The following is a 19,633-nucleotide window of genomic DNA, read 5'->3' on the forward strand; positions in this document are numbered from 1 at the left end:
AATGATAAGAAAAAGGTTTGTGTGTGTCGCCTACCTCCCAACAGAAATATCATTTCACGAGGCTTTTATTTTAATTTTTAACATTCACCCAGTATTTCCTCCATCAACTTGTGATCGCGTTTAAAATCGAGTGTAATCTCGTGTAATTTTTTTATATTATCCTTTGGTACGCCGGCAAACGTTGATTTTCCATGCCATCAGAATACTGTAGTGTTGACTGTCTTGAATCATCGTGATTAGCTTCCTAAAATTGACGGAACAATTGATGGTGCGAACAAAGAAAGTCTCGAAAGGTTCCAGAGCCTCAACTCGACCATCAACCAGAAAAAGTTATACAGTATCCAGAGTCTCTACTTTGTCATCAGGGAATGTAACATGTGACAGTGACGGATTTGCAGTTCCAGGCCCGCCGGTAAAAACTCTGGAATCTATGAAGAAAAATATAAAAGATCAGTTTAACCAGCATCTAACTTAGCTTACCGTGGCACACAGATTGCAAAAAAGTAATGTCATTCGAACGATTGCACGATTTAAAATCAGGCATGCTGCTGATCTTCAAAAAACATGAATTGTTAGCATAGTATAAGCTTCCTGCCTCTGCATCTGCAACTAAAATCCAGGCATCAGCTCAAAAGATTGTGTCAGTTAATTCTAGTGTTATGCAAGATAGAACAAATATACCACTCTTGTCAAAAGCGATCAAAGCAAAAACTGTGAAGCAGACTGATATAGATGTCTTTAAACAACCACCCGGCAAACCCAGAAACAGCTTAAGAATTCAGTAGCAAACATCTACTAGAAAATTTCTGACACCATTAAATGCCAGACCAATGCCCAACATGCCTCCAGTAATCCTAAAAGTAGCTTTGTCTCCTCGAAATGACATTCTGTCAGTCTGTGTTCCATTCCGGGACGGAAACATTCTTTCAATCCTGCCAAAATTAAGGGCTTTTAGCAGAGGATTTGCCGTTCTTGGATGAAGGTTTAAGAGCTCAGTTGGAAACTTTGCGGTCAAATTTGAAAGTCATCATCGGTGACCGTTGATTTATTTCCTTAGTTGTAAAATTTATTTTTATACTTGATTGTAAATAATTACCACCGACTCCCAAAGATGACTCAAACCCTGCTTTTTGCCCGCTATATTGTAAAATTTCCAGCAAAAATACCTGCTCAGTTTTTAGGCCCCATTAAATTGGGCACCGGCTAAACTGTTGGTAGAGGACAGAGTAAGAAAATATAGAAAAGAGGATTCCAATATATGTAAAATATTGTCAGTAGAAAGATGGGAATCTAAATGGTACGATAATTATGGCGATGAATGGATAATAATACTAGTAAGTAAAAATAATTTTATAGACTTTATTTATAGGAATCATGGGAACATAATTTTTTACATGACCCAGTTCTTTACTGGACTTGGGGCCTAGTACCGATTCCTGTGGAACACCGGCTAGGATGTTCCTAGTGGTTGAGAAGTCCTCCTCCACCCTAACTTTAAAACTGAGAACCACCTGAAACAAAAAATTACAAAGGGAAAAATTGTATAGTTAACGTTAGATTCCAAAAAAAAGTGGAAAATAATAGAAAATATGATCACTTCAATATCAAAAGCTAAACACATAGAACTAAATAAATCCACCGAAGTAATGTCAGAGGGCGGTTCCGGTTTGTCAGCACCTGGCTGATAGCGAGTCTACAGACAAACTCATTTTTTCTTATTGTGATTGTAAGACCTTTAAGTATATGATTACGAGTATCTTTCATTGATTGAAGAGTATATTCTACATACTTTTTGATACAATGCTTCATGAAAAATAATGTTCATTTATTGTAATTTTATAGTATTGTATCTTATTCTTGATTGCCACACATTTTATCACTGACTCGTTAATAATATTAAAAAAAAAAATTAAATTGGACAGTTGGTGTGAATTATCTGAAAAGGCCCATGGTCATATTTGTACCAAATAATTCTATATTTGTAATGAATTATTGTAAATGGCACATTTTAAAAATCAGTGGACCACATGTAGACTTGCTGTAAGTAATATGATAGTTGAAATGGAGACCGCATTTTTTTAAGAAAAAAAGTGGATCCACAGATGGACAAAACAGTTGTCCTTCTGCACATTTGAAGGTATGGTTATTTGAATAATGTTATTTGTTAATATTTAATTTGTCTTTATTTTAAAATCAGCTGGCCCTGACACATTTATTGATTTTACGGAAGAAAAATGACGAGAAATATCGATCATCTATTCTGAAATTTCCATCTCTGAACTGCAAAGCAAACATACCAAATCTATTTTCTTAAAATTCAAATTACCTCCTGGAAAGGAACCTCCTGTGAGTCAGCATTTTCCCCTGTCCTCTTCATATCATTTCCTTCTTCTTTCGGATTTCTTCTGAATTTTTTTCTCTCCGTCTTCATAATAGTGAACTAGAGTTCACGCAAAAACTAGACTTCTTAATATTTTATTATTCTCAAACTGGTTATACTATCAAAATAGACCTGTAAGAACACAATTTCAACTCCACCTTCTACGTTGATGCAAAAACGGGAACTTGAGCCACTTGACTGGATTAACTTAGGTCACGCAACTAAACTAACCGCGCGGTAAAGCGTAGTGTATCAAGCAGAATTGAAGGCGATCTGCGCTGAGACTCGACGAACCTTGTTTATCTTTGCCTTGCAGAACATTTTAAAATCGGATGAGGTACATCACTTACGAAATATTTGCTTTCCGTAGAAATTGGAATGATGGTAAATAAGAGTGAGTCAGATGAACTTTTCGGAAAAGCCTAAATATACATGAAAATAATAGTTGTAAAAAAAATAGTGAGCGTGAAGTAGGGAAACGGTAACATGCTTTAATTAAACTTCAATAATGTTTAAAAAATATTTTATTAAAAAGGATAATACTGCATTGTAAAGTTGGAGGATTAAACATTAAGGCCGATTAAAAGACGGATTAATCGCTTAGTCGCCACAGCTCCTACTGCTGCGGCTTTGCTCTCGTACTTTCAGCCTCAGTTCACATGTAATATATTGTTCTAAGTCCGACATCAGTATTTGTGGAAATAGGGTGATTAAAGTAGAATTATTCCAGAACTGCTTGTCTACAAATTGCCTTTGAGTAGTTCCCCAGAAATCAGAATCCATAGATATACGATCGCTTGAGATGTATCTCCAGCTAGAAGTGTGTCACTTTACCGCCTCAAAAGAACAAGAAAAGGAACCTCCTGTGAGCCAGCATTTTCCCCCTGTCCTCTTCATATCATTTCCTTCTCCTTTCGGATTTCTTCTGAATTTTTTTCTCAATGTGCTACTGGACAAGTAAAGCATAATTAAGTATAAGTAATCAAGAATAAGTAAGTATAATTTAAGCATTATTATGTATGTTTTCTCATCAAAATTTCACGTAGAACATGATTTGTGCAACGAGAATTACAGGAAGTAACCCCCAACAAAGGTATTAACGTTTTTCAAACTTCCCAATCATTAAAAAAAAAAAAAAAAAAAAAAAAAAAAAAAAAAAAAAAAATCTGCTCGTGTTTAATAGGTTACTGAACATCGACGGTGATAAGATCCCGGAAGAATGGAAAGAGGCCTGGACAGCAGCGTCTCATAAACAAGGAAAGAAGGATGACTGGGAACTACAGGGGGTTAGCGATGACAGGAACGAAAGGTAAAATTTACGGAAAAATGTTGATTGCGAAAATCGAAGAGGATTGGACCCGGGACCCCGTTCGAGGAGGTAGCCGAAAAAAAGAGGATTGTTGGTCGGGAGCTCCATTTAGTGTTTTTGGATATTCAAAAGCCTTATGATAGTGTTCCTCTTGTGAAACTTCGGGAAGTCCTATAGAAACTGGTTTTAGTAAATGACTTATTGGGGCAGTCAAGTAGTTTTATCGGGGGGCTTTTGCCAGAATCAAGTGTCAAGGTAGGCTTTCAGACGGTTTTTGTGTCACCAAGGGGCTTAAGCAAGGGTGTTGTCTGTCACCGACTCTTAAGATGTATCTAGGGCACGTTCTGAAGATGGGAAAAGAAAGCGTGCTGGAATGGGCGTTCTTCTGACTGACCAAGAAACACTGTCAGGGCCGGATTTACCCACTTGCCGCCCCCTTCTTATTCGTTTTGAAACATCAATAAAAACCATCAAGTGAACGCACCAGCGGGGGTGGGGTGCATAAAACGCGTTTACTCGTGTTGGAAACATTTTTTGGGAAAGCCCTGTCAACACAACAAGCAAAAATGCACCGAGCTTTGCGCGAACGTTAAGTTTCGTAAACCTGTTTCTGCGTGGACATTCATAAGAAATGAACGAAACAATTATGAAAGAACGCACATAAATGTGGTTTAATGATTTTAACTTCCACCGCCGCGCCGCGCAGACCGCACCGTGTTTGGAGCAATGCGTGAGGTATTCCGACAGCCTTGTAGGCGCTATGAGTTTCACGTCGACGACCGCTGCTGAACGCATTGTGTATGAAGCAATGCGTGAAGTATTCACGCAGAATTGTAGGCGCTATCCGTTTCACGCTGACCGCAGTGACCGCACTGTGTTTGATGCAATGCGTGAAGTATTCATGAATTCTTGTAGGCGCTATCTGTTTCACGCTGACCGCAGTGACCGCACTGTGTTTGATGCAATGCGTGAAGTATTCGTGCAGTCTTGTAGGAATGTAGGCTCCAATATGTGTTACATGCCGACCGCCTTGGCGAGGGCTTCTCCTTTTCATCTCAAGTCCTCGTCATCATTTCTCTCTCAGTCGCGCCGTTCCTGGCTAAATTGCGTGTTTGGTCTCTCTCTTAACTCGATTAATTAAAGGTGCTATCTCTTGTATCACCGAAAGACGACAAAATTAGAAATTACTATACTCTCAGGAAATGAGAGATTTTGTTTGTAATTTTTTTCTAAATCCGATTATTTTTACACCTACATTTAAAAAAATTGCAAAATTTGCCGCCTCCTAGATTTGCCGCCATGGGCCGCGTGTCACGGCCCTGAACACTGTTCACGCTACGCTTTGCTAACGACCAGGTAATCATAAGTCAATATCACACGGAGTAAAAAACTTCGTGCATGGGACCCGAGTTGAGGTCATATGGATTTATGGATCTCTGAAGTTTTCTGATCACGCATCCGAAAACTTGAGGTCAAGCTGCCGAAGTTCGGTTAGACATCGAGGCACTTCGGTATGTACCGGAGTACTTCAGATGTGTGACCCGAACCCTTCGGTATGTATCGAAGTGCTTCAGATGTCTAACCCGAACTTCGGCAGCTGGACCTTAAGTTTTTAGATACGTGATCCGAAAACTTCAGAGATCCATATGACCTCAACTTCGGGTCCCACGTACGAAGTTTTTTTTCTCCGTGCACGATGACGCGGAGTATATGACCCGGAAGTTAGTTGAGAAGTACCGCATGCGAGGCCTCGAGGCTAGTGTGCGTAAGACGAAAAAAATGTCAGTCGCGGGTGCTCATCAAAGCATAGTCCTAGAGGATGGTCAACATAAAGAAAGTTGCGAACAATGCAAGTGGGTGAGTTCAAATAAGCGTCTAATCTGGTGTCCCCAGCTGTTTTAATCGTCATAATCTAAGAAACATGGGCAGATCAAATTTTTTTCTCATTTTCCACACTATTGTTGACTATTACATGCTGTTTCCCACTTTATTTGGACTGAAATAAAAATTTAGGAGAACTTTGAATGTGCAAATTGCCTACATTTGTCCCAAATTTGCGTGTCCCCCGTGCCTGGTTCTTGACTTTAAATCGATGTTGCAGCATAACTAGAGTGATTATTTAAGAAAACTTTATCGGAGATGATAGGTAATGCTTTTGAATTTGAGAAAAAAAATATGTCAATTTATTTTTTGCTCCATCAATAAATTTTTCACGCGCTAGAATCATTGTCCCGAGCAACAGTCAGCAACAGTCAGGAGAGACATGGCAACGATGTAATAAGCTCTAAATGATTGCCGTAACGTTGAGGTTTTTCCAAAAACGACTTTTTTTGTTTTGATAGAATAGTTCACACGTCGTAGATGGCAAAAATTCTGAGATTCGCAAATTTTTGTGCAAGATTAACGCCATTAATGATGCCAAACAGAATGCTATACACGATAACTAACAGGGCGTCAAGCATACACACACACACTAATATCAGCTCGTAAAATACTTTCAAAGTGTGCGTAAGGGAAAATTTTCTCTTATTCCGATCCTCTAGGACGTGCTACTAAATATTCCGTGAAAAAAAAACACCAAAATTGTCTTTATTGTTAGAGATAAGCTTAAAAAACAGCTTATTCCATCCTGTCCCGTTCCATCTTGTCCCGTTCCATCCTGTCCCATATGTTTCCATCCTGTCCCATGTCCCAGTTCAGTGGGACAGAGTGGAAAACTGTTACAACTGAGACTTGCTTATTTAAGCCCTGTAGGCGCTCTTTCCTACCGATTTAAGTGAAACTCAGTAACCGGGGGTATTTTTCAATGGGGAACTCGAATTTTTAGTCGAATTTTGAAAATTCGAAAATCCAAGATGGCGGACATTGCCTAAAATGCTATCGCAGCGCCTAATCAACTGAGGCTTCTTTGTTTAAGCCCTGTAGGCGCTCTTTCCGACCGATTTAAGTGAAATTTGGTACGCGGGGGTATTTTTCAATGGGAAACTTGAATTTTTAGTCGAATTTTTGGAATTCGAAAATCCAAGATGGCGGACATGACCTAAAATGCTATCTCAGCGCCTAATCAATCGATTTACGCGAAACTTGGTACCCGGGGGTATTTTTGAATAGGAAACTCGAATTCTTAGTCGAATTTTCAAAATTCGAAAATCCAAGATGGCGGACGTTGCCTAAAATGCTATCTCAGTAACTAATTAATTGATTTTAATGAAACTGGACCGGAAAACCTTGGCATTAGGAAAAGAAAGGAGATTTTAATAGGGGTGCAATACATGGTTTCTTATGTATCTTAGGCTACGTAATCGAAAAATTCCTAGGTTTTTTCCATCGTGCACAGATTCTCCCGGAAGATTGACTCTGCTGGAAAAGCTAGATTTTTAAGGAAAATTCCGATTTCTCCGGAAAAATTCCGAACTTTCCCGGGATAAGTCGCACTGATACAGGTAAATGGAGGTGATCTTCGGAATCAGCGCCAAAAATCTACTCCGAAACCGTTGGCAAATCTTCGGAAAATCAAAAAAAAAAAAAAAACGTTGACCAGTGTAATTGATATGTTAATGCAATTCCTCAAACTTTTCCTGGCTTTACCTCCACTTCAGCGGGTACACGCCCACTTGAAGTTTTAAAATTCGATGTTTTTGATCAATTTTGTATTGCAATATTCCAAGAAATAAAAGCTTCTTCTCGTGTTAAAGGAAAACAGTAGGATAAACAGACGGAACTGTCTAAAAGATAAGCAGAATAAGCTCCAGATATCTTTCATGACGGATGAATTTTTTTGGTTCTGTAAGATATGAAAGGGTTACATGTTTTCAATTATACTTTAATTTAGTGCTCGACGATGCTTTTATGACAATTGCGTTCAATTTTCAATTAAAAGTATTATATGTCACCTCTGAGATGAAAATTTGGGAAGTCAGGCAAAATTAGAGCAAATTTTGGGAGGTGATACACGTGACGGTGGAAATTCGGGTTTAAGCATAACTATTAAGCTCAACGAGCTATATTTCCTAAGTCTACACCTAATGAGAGTCAAAATAAAGGTTGGTTTGCCCAAAAATTCACAAAAAAATTTTGGGAGGAAATTGAACCTGGAATTTGACCCTTATTTGAATTCACCCAAGTACCTGGGGGTGAAGCTAACTTCGGACGGGAAGTTGGATCAGGCCATTCGCGACCTTAATCCTCAAGGAATTGAGAGGACAACTGTGCACGATATCATGACTAAGCAATTGGTATGGTATGGACATGTGCAGAGGACGGCTGATACCAGGTTGCCGAAAAAGGTGTTGGAGTGGGTCCCCCCAGATAGGCGACGTAGAAGGCGTCCGACCAAACTGTGGGTACAGGGCATCCGTGGAAAGATGGAGGGATGCCAGCTTCCGAAGGATCTCTACCATGACATATTCCTGTGGAGGGTAGGCGTCGCAAAGCGCCCTAGCGCGCCGTGAAAGCGACTTACACATACATACCTCCTAATGAATATATTTTGGAAAACTGCAATTTATGTAGGAACGTGTTTATGTAGTGTCACCTTTGATATTTAAATTACCTGCAATATTATTAGGGCTGCAACTATGGCTGAGTAAGTACGTGACTACCACGGTGGTGGAGGATCGTGTTCGGCGATGAAAAAATTACTTGCGATTGGCTTGCCCAGATTATACTTTTTAGCGAAGGCTTGATGAGAAAAGTTGCCTCTTCGATCAAGAAAATCACTGGAATAACAAAACCACAGAATAGCGAATAACTGTATGGGATAAAGATGATGAAAAGAGAGAGAAGATTCTGAGGTTATCCAACAAAGGTTCTGAATGAATGAATATTTCAATAATTTTTTTTTTCTTGCCTCTAAAGCAAAAAGAAAATCAAATTATACTGCCCACATGTGCTAAGGAAGGGCGGCCAGAGACCCCAGCCCCCCTTCCCCCACCGCTAGCGACTAACCAGCTGGGCTTATTTAAATATTGTGTTTGTCGGTCGGACATAGGAGAAATGGAGTCACATGATTGGCCAGCTACGTCTTATCGCTATCTATTGGTGCCTATGTTGAGTAGAATTGACGACTAGATAAATAAGGTACCTCCGAAGTTTCCGTTAGCATTTTGTCGGCTTCCTGTGATGTAGTGGTTGTAGCGCTTGCTCCAGGTCCCGAGTTCTATTCCCGCGGCAAAGTGACCCAAGTTCGAGGGTCTCAAACAATGGCTACCATGCGGGGCTGGCTTGATCAGGGACTGAGGGCGATGGTCGTTTAAGGACTGCAGCGTGAAATTATCCCCTCATCAATATTTGAAGAGAGGGGGGGGGGGGGACTTACTCAACGTAGGCACGAAAAATCAAAAATATTCTTAGACGACCGAGGCCAACTTAAAATATTTGTTTTTCTCAACATTCAAAAAACGCTTTTCATCGGAGATAAAGTTTTCAAAGAGAGCCCTAGAAATGTTTGTATGGGGCATAAGTAGCCACCCTTCGTGGTAGCCATGAAAGCTTCCATGCTAGCATATGACTGCTGTTTAAGCTGCTTTTATGGCTTCTGAGCCATGTTGCTGCGTAAAAAGCAATGGTCAAGATAAAGTAAAAACAAAGCCATCTATTGAAGGTATCAAATCAATTGATAATTTTCTTAAGAAAAAAAGGGAAGATGGAGAAAAATGGTTGCTAACTTACGTTTCTGTCAAATGATATTCCATGAAATCAAGTTTTTGAGGTTGGAGGTAGACTAGAAAGACATAACGATGTGGTCCTACAGGATCAAGTGCACATAAGAGAAAAAAATACAAATACAGTTTGCTTAAATATATCCTAAATAGTGGTTTTCTCCTATGATGCTAATTGACGCAGGTAGTGTCCCTATATGCCATTAGTTATATTTTGTGATACCTTTAATAAAATTAGTCACCATTTTTATGGTGTTACACAAATTTTAGCTCGTGAACCCAAATAAAAGTGAGTCAGCCTAACTCAGGCTACGTTTCATAAATTACCATTGAGTCTGACTGATTCAGGCTGACATCAGTCTGACTCAGGGTAGTTTACGAAACATAGCCTGACGTCAGGCTGATTCACTTTTACTAGGGAAATTGCGATGCAAGTTTCTTCCGCGCAGTATCTGAAACGCTGCATTCGACGTTGGACGTTTTTACACGAGACGATTCAGTCGAAAGTAGATGTTGAGTAGGTAATAATTGTGCATGCTGGTGATCAAATTCAAATTCCGTCCCAAAGATCTATTCGAGTTTTTCAAAAATGACTCTTCAAGACGTTTTACTCTTCTCTTTATTAACGTCTCAATGTGTAGTAAACCGTGGCAAACATTTTGTAACATTAAATAAGAGCGTAAACGTATATAGGTTGTGTGCTTTTCTATGAGCATATGCTCTAAAAGTGGATACATGATAGAGAAAACCATTACCAGATCCGTTGGCAGGTCTTGGTGGTATCCAGGCAGTTAGTTCCTCGCCAATAATGACGTGAAATCCCTCAACATTGCCCATAATCCAGAATTGATATTGGCGTAAATACGGGTTTGTCGCAGACGGCTCATCAAGTCCTGAATGTTGTTATCAAAACAGATGAAAGCAAAGTTACCTTAAAATTAATACAACGACAATACTTCACTGAATTATTTCATGTTACTCAACTGGTTTTAAAATAATCAATTCAACGACTATATACACGTACCAAAGAAAAGTGCAACAACTAAACATACCTGTTTGTTTGCACTTTCATCAGCATGGACAAGCAAATTTCTCAACAATTATTTTAATCGGTCTTCAAATATCAATGAATGGGAAAAAGATGCTGAAATCTATACAAAATACAATTGTACTTCACTTAATGAGTAAAATAATTAAAATACAAGAAGCTGATCCGATATGACGCTTATGCTAGAGGAGCAATATCGTATGAGAATATGTTTTAATAGCTCACCAAGCATCATCACAGTGTGAAAATCGTATTTTTCGCATTCCCACTCGACCCAAAAAGGAGCCAGTTTGATAATGTATCTCTCGATATAATTCCCAAACTCTGCTTCTTCTTCTACCCATTCGACCTGTCACAAAGCATTATGAAAATAAAGATGAGACACGTATAAAAATAAAATGGGGGGCTTGGAGGACAAAGCGCACAAGTGCAGTTTTTGTTATTCCGAGAAATACGTGTTTGAAGTTTGAAAGTTACTTATGAATCCTAATGGCGGGCAGAAAGTTCATACTGATTTTTTGATGCTTAAATATTGGTTTTCGAGAGTGAATTTTTCAAAAAAATATGCATAAAGAGTAGTTTTACTTAAAATTATTAGTATCTCAATTTTTTCAAAAACTGCATTTATGCGGCTTGTCCTCCAAGCCCCTCAAATGTGTTTTTAGTAACAAAAAGGATTAAAAATATCGAGTCAACTAGTGTGGCAAACACACGACTTCATCAACAAACGGCCAATTTTTCCCTCATTTTATGTATGCTAACTAATAACAACCCTCAAAACATAAAACATAAAATGCAAAAAGCTTTGTCCGCCTATGAGGCCACAATCTCTTCAAGATAAATACGTAAAAGCTGGGTCTAATAAAGGATTTTTAATTCCCTTTCCTGAATCAAGCAAATAAGACCATACATTTTAACTAATGTGACCGAATATGTGGATGAAGACCTATTCTTCCAGAAGACAATTTTCCTGAACTTTTTAAAAATGCGAGGAGGAAGAAAATCTGTGAATTACGACGGATGTTTGACCCTGGAAGCTTAAACGTGAAGGAGATATGAGCCTTAAGAATTAGAAACAAAAATTCCGAGGTTGTAGAAAAACGTGGTTTAAGTTTTTGAAAAAGTTACGGAAAATTCTCTCTCCGAAGCTTCGGTCACCTCAAATATGCACCTTTTTGAAAGCAACGTCTAGTGCTCGTTCGAAAATGTGCATTCCTAATGCATGTTTACTCTGCTTTTGCTTAGGTCATTGTAATGAGAATGAACTACTCACCATCATTGGCAATTTTGGAGTCTCGTCTATGAGATCTGGTATAACTCTGAATTCTTGCAGTTTCTTCTTCATTTCTGCAACGGACATCTTCAAGACCTTTGAATCACTTGGAATAGGCGGCATAAGCCGTTGAATATCGACTGTGGTAGACTCCTCAAATGCTAAGACAATGGGGTCCGCAAAAGATAGCATAACTCCAAAAAATAATATTAACATTGTGGAATCATATCCCAGTACAATATGAATAAAAATACCGATAATTTGAATTTAAACGTTCGCAGCAGATTAATAAGTCAGTAGTTTAAAAAGCAATTTAAAAGTATCGGTAAGTAAAGCTTCACTAATGCTGAGAAGTTGATGTGATGATGTTGTGACGTAATTCTCATATTTTGAATATACTTTTTGAGGTTATGACAGGAACTCGCTCATGCAACTTCGACCGATCGAGGGCCACTCTGATTGGTCCACGTGGCGACTGCCTCACTTATCGATGCTCCGATAGCGCGGAATCGATTGTTGCTTGCGATAAATATCGACTAGTTTGACGTCACAAAACTATGTGCCTGATTGAAAACATCTGATTGGCTTGGTTTTGACCTTCAATATTATCTCGAGTGGTTTCCACCAAGAAATTCGTTTGCACAAGCATCCTTTTTCCTTTGGAATTATGGGATACCCTTGTTTACAGCATCTTTCAAGTTATAAATCAACGCATTACGTAGCGTTTTTTTCTTATTTCTAAAAAAAAAATTGACACAGTTGGGTTTTCTTTAGTTTTAGAGCATCCAATTCTCGCACATACATATAATTGGAATGAAACGTCTTATTTATTGTATTTTCTCTGCCAAAATGCGTAAAATCGAGATAAAAGAGATTCATTAACAAATTCGAGAAATCATATTTCATCTATTTTTTGTTTGAAGGGTCAAAATGAGACCTTGATCCATTCATTGAATTGATTATTCCTTTTTTTCTCAAGGAGCTAAAGATGTTTCTTTTATCGGTAAGACAATTTTGCGATGACAAATTTTGTCTACAATCCTTAATGGAGAGAAACCAATAGCTATGAGTTCCTTCCAAGCATGATGAATGCAGGAATACGCCAGAAAGATTGCCTCTGAGTATGATCAGTCATCTCAGCGACCTACCCTTCAGAGGCTGAGAAATTGATTTCAAAGAAAGTAATTTTAGTATACTTTTGATTCAAAATAGTGAACTAGAGTTCACGCAAAAACTAGACTTCTTAATATTTTATTATTCTCAAAGTGGTTATACTATCAAAATAGACCTGTAAGAACACAATTTCAACTCCACCTTCTACGTTGATGCAAAAACGGGAACTTGAGCCACTTGAGGTGGATTAACTTAGGTCACGCAACTAAACTAACCGCGCGGTAAAGCGTAGTGTATCAAGCAGAATTGAAGGCGATCTGCGCTGAGACTCGACGAACCTTTTTTATCTTTGCCCTGCAGAACATTTTAAATTGGATGAGGTCTATTTCTTACGAAATATTTGCTTTTCGTAGAAATTGGAATGATAGTAAATAAAAGTGAGTTAGATGAACCTTTCGGAAAAGCTTAAATATACATGAAAATAATAGTTGTAACAAAAATAGACGTAACTAAAATGTTTCTAATGTTGACTGATTTCGCGTGAGACATGAAACAAAAATGAGAACCTAGGTTGGGCTTTTTTAATGGATGTTTCAGTAGCAATATGCGTATGTAACGTTCAGAAAGTATCACTCAACAGAAGTAGGGAAAAAGCAACATGATTGAATTATACTTCAAAAATGTTTAAAACATATTTTATTAAAAAGGATAATACTGCATTGTAAAGTTGGAGGATTAAATATTAAGGCCGATTAAAAGACGGAGTAATCGCTTAGTCACCACAGACCTACTGCGGCTTCGTTCTCGTACGTCCAGCTTCAGTTCACAGTCTGACATCAGTGTTTGTGGAAATAAGGTGATTAAAGTAGAATTATTACAGACCGGCTTGTCTAATAAGTGTCTTTTAGTAGTTCCTCAGTTGATACAGAATACATAGATATGCGATCGCTCGCTCGAGATGTATCTCCAGAAATGTGTCAATTTACCGCCTCAAAAGAATAAGCGTCTTTCTGCGAAATAACATCAGGGGCTTTGCTTTTCCATCGATGAAGGACAGAACACCAATCATATTAACCAAAGTAATAGACCAGTTGTCAAGAGATAAAGAAGCCCTCATTGATGTACATGGAAAGGAAGCCCGGGAAGATATCAAGACTGTTATCAACATATTATCAAAACTGAAGAATGAAATGTATTGCTCTGCATTTTCCACAGCTTTTACGAATCTAGAAGAATACTACAAACTTAAAATTGTCTTTATGTAGCTCCTTGACAAAGCAGATAGTTAATTAGGTGCTGCTTTTCTTTGTTCCCATGGCTGAAGCACGGAATTGATTTTTTTAAAATTTTGGAGTCAGTCTGTCCATCCTTAGCTCTATTTCATCTCATTTTCATACATGATGGAGACGGTTGAATTTGACCATACAACTAAATTTGGAGATGCGGCTTAAGTAATTTTATTCCTATCGTGTGGGTCATCTATGCTTCTTGTGATCTACATGAACTCAATATTAATTATTGAGAAACTGGATTTTTTCTGTTAAAAGAGTCATGGGTATATCACAAATACAAAGCCAACTGCCGGTTATAATTGGACAACCTACGTATTACTATTCCCTGGTATCAGTGCAAAAAATACGTATTTTTTGCGAAACAAAAATCAAAACAAAAAACAATTTTTGACAAACAATGAAATCCACTTATTTTATAACTAATGGATACTTTTACTTTTCTGAGATAGCATTAGTGCTACAATAGAATATCTACGAGTCTTTTTCCTTAACTTTTTTACTCCTCATTCGAATGGCCCCACCCCATCTCTCCGAAAGATGCTCCACGACGAGTGTTGTTGGTTCGTTCGGGTCTGAAGTAGTAGTAGTGTATAGAGGCTTCTGCCACTGAGCCAAAAAGAAATTAACCGCGTACGGTTCTCCAAGGTCATATTGTCTAACAAAGTCTTTCAAGTTGAAATGAGGCCGTCCTGTGACATCACTGGAATGAAAAAAATATTCATTAACTACACTCAGGAAATGCAGGTCATGAAACATCTATACACGAGCGTGTATTAGTAAACATGTTTGCTTAGCCTAGCAGAATTCTGTTGCAGGAGCACCTAAATCGAAAAAAATGGTGCTGATTTAACAGCCTGGTTGTAAAAAAGTGTGTGACAAACCATAAAACGCTGAATTGACCGCCGCGGCAGTTAGTTTAACATCATGACATTGCTGAAGTAATTGCTGTAGCGGTTAATTCAGCGTCTAGTGAATTTACGCTTTTACACATCAATAATGTTAAATCAGCATCCATTTAATTTCGATATAAGGGGAAAATTGAGTGTTTTTAAGATAGCCAAAATCTTCCCTAACCGAAGAAATTTCTAGTTGTCTGATTTAAACGTATCATTATTCAATTTCTGTCTATTTAATCGGTCAACGAATGCGAGAAACACATCTTTGAAGCTAAGTGTAAACCTACCTATTTGTGCGACAAAAATACACACGAAGGAATGAGCAATTTTATTTAAATTGAACCACCTACCTCTGATTCAGTTTTTTCATTGTACAATTTATCGTCCTATTTCCGTGTGCATAAACAAGGAACACATATCGATGAAGTCCTGAAACGTAAGGACAAAGGGGAAAAAATATTTAAAATTTATGGAGAAATACTTTTAATTTTCTTTACAATAGCGTATCGTGCACTTTTCACTATATAAACTGTTAGATAACAATAGTCCAGACACCCTCAAATTAATTACGTGACATTTGCCCCGAGACCCCTTCCCCCTCTTTTTCACAAAAAGCTCGAAAGATGGACCTATATGTATTCAACGTTCACCCCATAATTTACAGAGTATACAAAGGAACTCCGAAGTTTGCAATTTGCGAAAATTTTTCCGTCAATTAACTTACACCGGAACAAAATGATAAATTTATTCCAACAGACGTAACGTTTTTTCGCGTTCAATTTGTACCATGATCATTTTTGTGCAATGATATCTAGATTCTTTGAGCGCAATTTAAGCATAGCACAATAATACGCACCCTCCCCTCACCTTTCGCCGATGGATATTTTGCGTCACTTCACTGCTTCGCAGAGGTGGCAACCTCATTCCGTTCACATGTTCGCCTTCATCGTGCACCGATAGACAATTTCTCTACTCAGGAGCACGTGTATTTGTATCTTGTTTTGCTGTAGTTTGCGTATTATTACGTGCACATAGCGTTAGGGACGGCGCGCGGCGAGAGCATGGGACTTTAGAACGGCCATTTTTTGCCTTCACTGTGCATAGGTAGGCAATTTCTCGACTCTGGACCGCGGTGATTTGTATCTTGTTTTGCCTTATTTTTTCCCATCATTATCATAAATATTTTTGGTCGTACGTTCTGTGCGCGTAATTTTCCATGAAAAATGTAGCACAAAAAATATATTAAAATTGTTTACCTGTTCCTAGCAAAGGCCTCGGTTCCCTGTAATCGAAAATCGTTTCTCCCCTTACATAATCGAGCGCAGGTAGTTGCTCATTTTCATAACTATGCGCTGGAATGTCGCTGACGAGCCAGTACAGGAACAAACTAGAAGAGCGATTTTGAGCTGACGGTTCATCCAGACCTACAAGTGAGAACGGAAAAATGAGTTCACTTGTGCCTAAGTAATTACATGTAACTTGGATGTAAGCTTATTTACGTGAGAAAATTTTGGTTCATGCTTGATATTATTTCAACTAAGTCGAGATACCTACCAATGAAAAAAAGTTAGTTTCAATAAATTGCTTCTAGCACCGCCATTAATTGCGTTGAATTTTAAAAAGTGCACTCCTACACTAACATATCTACACTACAGTATATTGAATTTTAACTTTTTATTTGTATATTTTTGTGATTGACATAGTAAACCATTCAAAATTTCAATAGACTAAGTATAGAATTTATAATTATTATATTAAAAACCTGCATGTTCTATGTGATATTAAAAAGTTTGTAGTAAGTATGTTCCCTATTACTTGGCGGGATGTTCAATTTAACAACATCTACAAAATTGAAGCAACAAGGAAATATTGGAGAATTTTTGCGATGTTTTATCTCAATTCCTTAGCAAAAGAAGTGAAGTTGTCAATATGTATACTTCAGTATACTCCAGAACTCTTGTATCTTTACTCTAGATATATTTTCGAAGGAATTAGCTAAATGAGCATATTAGTATGAAAAATATAACTTGAAAAATGACGTAAATTAAAAACCATGATCGATTAAATAAGGTCAGTTTTAATTACCTATCATCATCAGCGTATGCACTTCCTTGAGGAACGTTCTGTAGTTAACCCACAATGGTCGGCACTCTAGCTCATGAACTCTAGTTATTTCATTTCCAAGCTTAGCGCAAAGACCATTCCGGTCCCATTTCCCATCCCGGTCCATCCATTCTATCTTGATATTAAAGTTTGAAAAATAAAATGTATCAATAAAAATGAACGAGTGTGAATGAATGAGTCAATTTCTCAGTGATTTTTCTTCTCTTTTTGAAGAATATTCTGTGAAAACTTCATACAATGATGTTGGATCGGTCTCTTTTCAAAAAATAAAATAAGTGCGTAGATTTTGAACTATCGCAACTGAGACACGCATTTCTGCAGTTTCACCATCGATATTTGATAATTGTATACTATTCCAATCCAAATTATGATATTTATTTATCATATAACAAGGCATCCAAACGGATAAGATGGAGCCTCGGGCCTTTGTCGCAAAGAAATGTAGGAGGCTGGCGCATTTGTGAACATTAACATGCAATTAAAAATTCGGTTACACTCGTAATTTTAGTAATTACTCACATGAATTGTTTCATTTGGCGCCTTGTCCAATAAGTCAGGAATAATTTTGTGTTTTTCTAACTCTGTTTTTATTTGCTCGGGAGTTCGTTTCAGCTCATAGCCATAATCAACTTCTGGATCTACCGTTGTTTTACATCTCATGAGATTAAGCAAATGTATCAGAACTATTGAAACTGTAAGCAGTATTTGATCATGCCTCATGTTTATGTCTCAATGCTCCTCGGTTTCTGGGGGAAAAACCAAATCATTAGTCATATCCTAGGCCAATAATTATGACATGAATTTGTAAGTACAATAATTGAAATCTTCCGTCGCATTCCTAAGGCGCAATAATACAACTATTTGAACTCTCCGGAATGCGTGAGGTATCACGCCGCATTTGAAGGCGTTTTCAAAACAGCCAAGTTCCGATATCCGGATTATCGTTTTGCAAAGTTTCTATTATTATGTTTTATTTCCTACCATTTGTTTGTTTTCAATCCTCCTATAAAAACTACCCATTTGCTGAATACACTTCTGGCTGGAGCGCATTTTAGCTATGCATTCACCACTGCAAAAATGTCAAAGGAAATCGACAAAGCCAGCGTGTATAAGGCTATTTCGATTGTAATCTTCCGTCGCATTTCTAAGGCGCAATGATACAACTATTTGAACTCTCCGGAATACGTGAGGTATCACGCCGCATTTGAAGGCGTTTTCAAAACAGCCAAGTTCCGATATCCGGATTATCGTTTTGCAAAGTTTCTATTATTATGTTTTATTTCCTACCATTTGTTTGTTTTCAATCCTCCTATAAAAAGTACTCATTTGCTGAATACACTTCTGGCTGGAGCGCATTTTAGCCATGCATTCACCACTGCAAAAGTGTCAAAGGAAATCGACAAGCCCAGCGTGCATGAAGGCTATTTCAATGTATTGTATAAAACATTACTCTGAAAAAATTTTATGATTTCACTGAAAAAATATCACATTCTCATTTATACTCCTGGTTGATTTTCGCGCTATTACACTTGCAACTACTCATATGACTGGCGCCAAAATTAGTCAGGAGTAAAGTTTGATACTTTTTTTACAAGTAATTTCATCGTTTATGCCTGTTAGAATGATAAAAATTCAGGATATTTTTAATCAGTAAGTTGAACATATATCTGTAAATTTACTCCTCTAAAAAACTGACAATGCAAATAATTTTATGACTACGATGTTTTGATAGAAAACGGTGCAATTTTTTTTTTTTTTTTTTTTTTTTTTTTTTTTTTTTTTTTTTACGATGAGTAATAATTGCGATCCGTCTTCCTTTATTTTTTCTTTCTGTTGGAGCATTAAAAACAAATGCAGGTAATTATTAATCAATAATACAGGTTGCAATAAGGATGCGCATCTTGAGCTCCTTTCTGTGCTGAAAATCGTTCTGTACCTCCTCAAAGATACGAAACACGGATTAAGTAAGATTAGAAGTACATACTAACAATGTTTAAAGCAGGTTTCTTCATTCATTACTTTTTTTACTCATTTATACTAAATCATAATGCTGTGACTCTATGTGGATAATAGACACTGCGTGAGTCAACCTTATACATTATTTAGTCACAGAAATTCTCCTTGCTTCTTTACCAAGAATTTAGTACGTGTACATTTTATAAATGAGGCAGCTGTCTCATACAAAATCCACCCGCTACTTAGATAGTCTTCAGTTATCATTTCTGGTGAGCTTATCTTCTTACTAAAATGCTGGAAAAGTATAGGCTTGCAATACTGGCTCAACTTAGAGGCTCGAATATATTATTTTACACACTTCTTCAAAATGAAAAATTTAAAATTTACATGTACTCCGTAAAAAAGAAATTTAAGAAAACCGTTGTTATTCGTTACAACTGTGACACCAAACATCATTGTTTCACTTAACATCTGTCCTCGTTGTAGCTATAGACATTGAAAAATATTGTTATTTCTGAGATTTTGACCGAGCAACTTCCTCGTAACCTCCTATCTAATAATTTAGGACGATCTAGTGCCCTG

At 37.5% G+C, this 19,633-nt stretch overlaps 2 protein-coding genes across 10 annotated transcripts; both read right to left on the minus strand.

Annotated features, from left to right (window-relative positions):
- Positions 1–1,335: 1,335 nt before the first annotated feature.
- Positions 1,336–12,022, minus strand: LOC109036270 (protein D2). 2 transcript variants are annotated; one of them, XM_072298565.1, is made up of 6 exons: positions 11,671–12,022; positions 10,623–10,746; positions 10,105–10,242; positions 9,360–9,435; positions 8,242–8,407; positions 1,336–1,511 (listed from the first exon to the last, which is right to left on the minus strand). In XM_072298565.1, exons 1-5 carry the CDS (start codon positions 11,884–11,886, stop codon positions 8,287–8,289), a joined length of 675 nt encoding a protein of 224 aa, XP_072154666.1. In that variant the 5' UTR covers positions 11,887–12,022; the 3' UTR covers positions 1,336–1,511; positions 8,242–8,286. The 2 variants fall into 2 exon arrangements, with proteins under 2 accessions (XP_072154666.1, XP_072154665.1); XM_072298564.1 differs by lacking the exon at positions 1,336–1,511 and adding an exon at positions 2,887–3,329 and having other exon boundaries at positions 11,671–12,021.
- Positions 12,023–14,350: 2,328 nt separating this feature from the next.
- LOC109036260 (protein D2) lies at positions 14,351–19,582 on the minus strand. 8 transcript variants are annotated; one of them, XM_072298554.1, is made up of 6 exons: positions 19,445–19,582; positions 17,615–17,841; positions 17,057–17,210; positions 16,228–16,395; positions 15,322–15,400; positions 14,351–14,775 (listed from the first exon to the last, which is right to left on the minus strand). In XM_072298554.1, the coding sequence occupies exons 2-6, from the start codon at positions 17,813–17,815 to the stop codon at positions 14,547–14,549; spliced, it is 831 nt and encodes a 276-aa protein (XP_072154655.1). In that variant the 5' UTR covers positions 17,816–17,841; positions 19,445–19,582; the 3' UTR covers positions 14,351–14,546. The 8 variants fall into 8 exon arrangements, with proteins under 8 accessions (XP_072154655.1, XP_072154654.1, XP_072154652.1 ...); XM_072298553.1 differs by having other exon boundaries at positions 19,439–19,575; XM_072298551.1 differs by having other exon boundaries at positions 19,249–19,504.
- Positions 19,583–19,633: the final 51 nt, after the last annotated feature.

Source organism: Bemisia tabaci, chromosome 3, assembly GCF_918797505.1.
Source record: "Bemisia tabaci chromosome 3, PGI_BMITA_v3".
NCBI classification, from domain to species: domain Eukaryota; kingdom Metazoa; phylum Arthropoda; class Insecta; order Hemiptera; family Aleyrodidae; genus Bemisia; species Bemisia tabaci.

What these genes read in the sequence shown, in the direction of transcription:
- LOC109036260 (XM_072298554.1), bottom strand. Translation starts at nt 17,815, where the DNA reads ATGAGGCATGATCAAATACTGCTTACAGTTTCAATAGTTCTGATACAT. An exon ending in GCATACGCTGATGATGATAG is followed by an intron (nt 16,396 to 17,056) that starts GTAATTAAAACT and finishes TCTCACTTGTAG; the next exon opens with GTCTGGATGAACCGTCAGCT. An exon ending in ATGAAAAAACTGAATCAGAG is followed by an intron (nt 14,776 to 15,321) that starts GTAGGTGGTTCA and finishes TTTTCATTCCAG; the next exon opens with TGATGTCACAGGACGGCCTC.
- LOC109036270 (XM_072298565.1), bottom strand. Translation starts at nt 11,886, where the DNA reads ATGTTAATATTATTTTTTGGAGTTATGCTATCTTTTGCGGACCCCATT. An exon ending in AAGACCTGCCAACGGATCTG is followed by an intron (nt 9,436 to 10,104) that starts GTAATGGTTTTC and finishes TTGATCCTGTAG; the next exon opens with GACCACATCGTTATGTCTTT. An exon ending in GAATATCATTTGACAGAAAC is followed by an intron (nt 8,408 to 9,359) that starts GTAAGTTAGCAA and finishes TTGTTATTCCAG; the next exon opens with TGATTTTCTTGATCGAAGAG.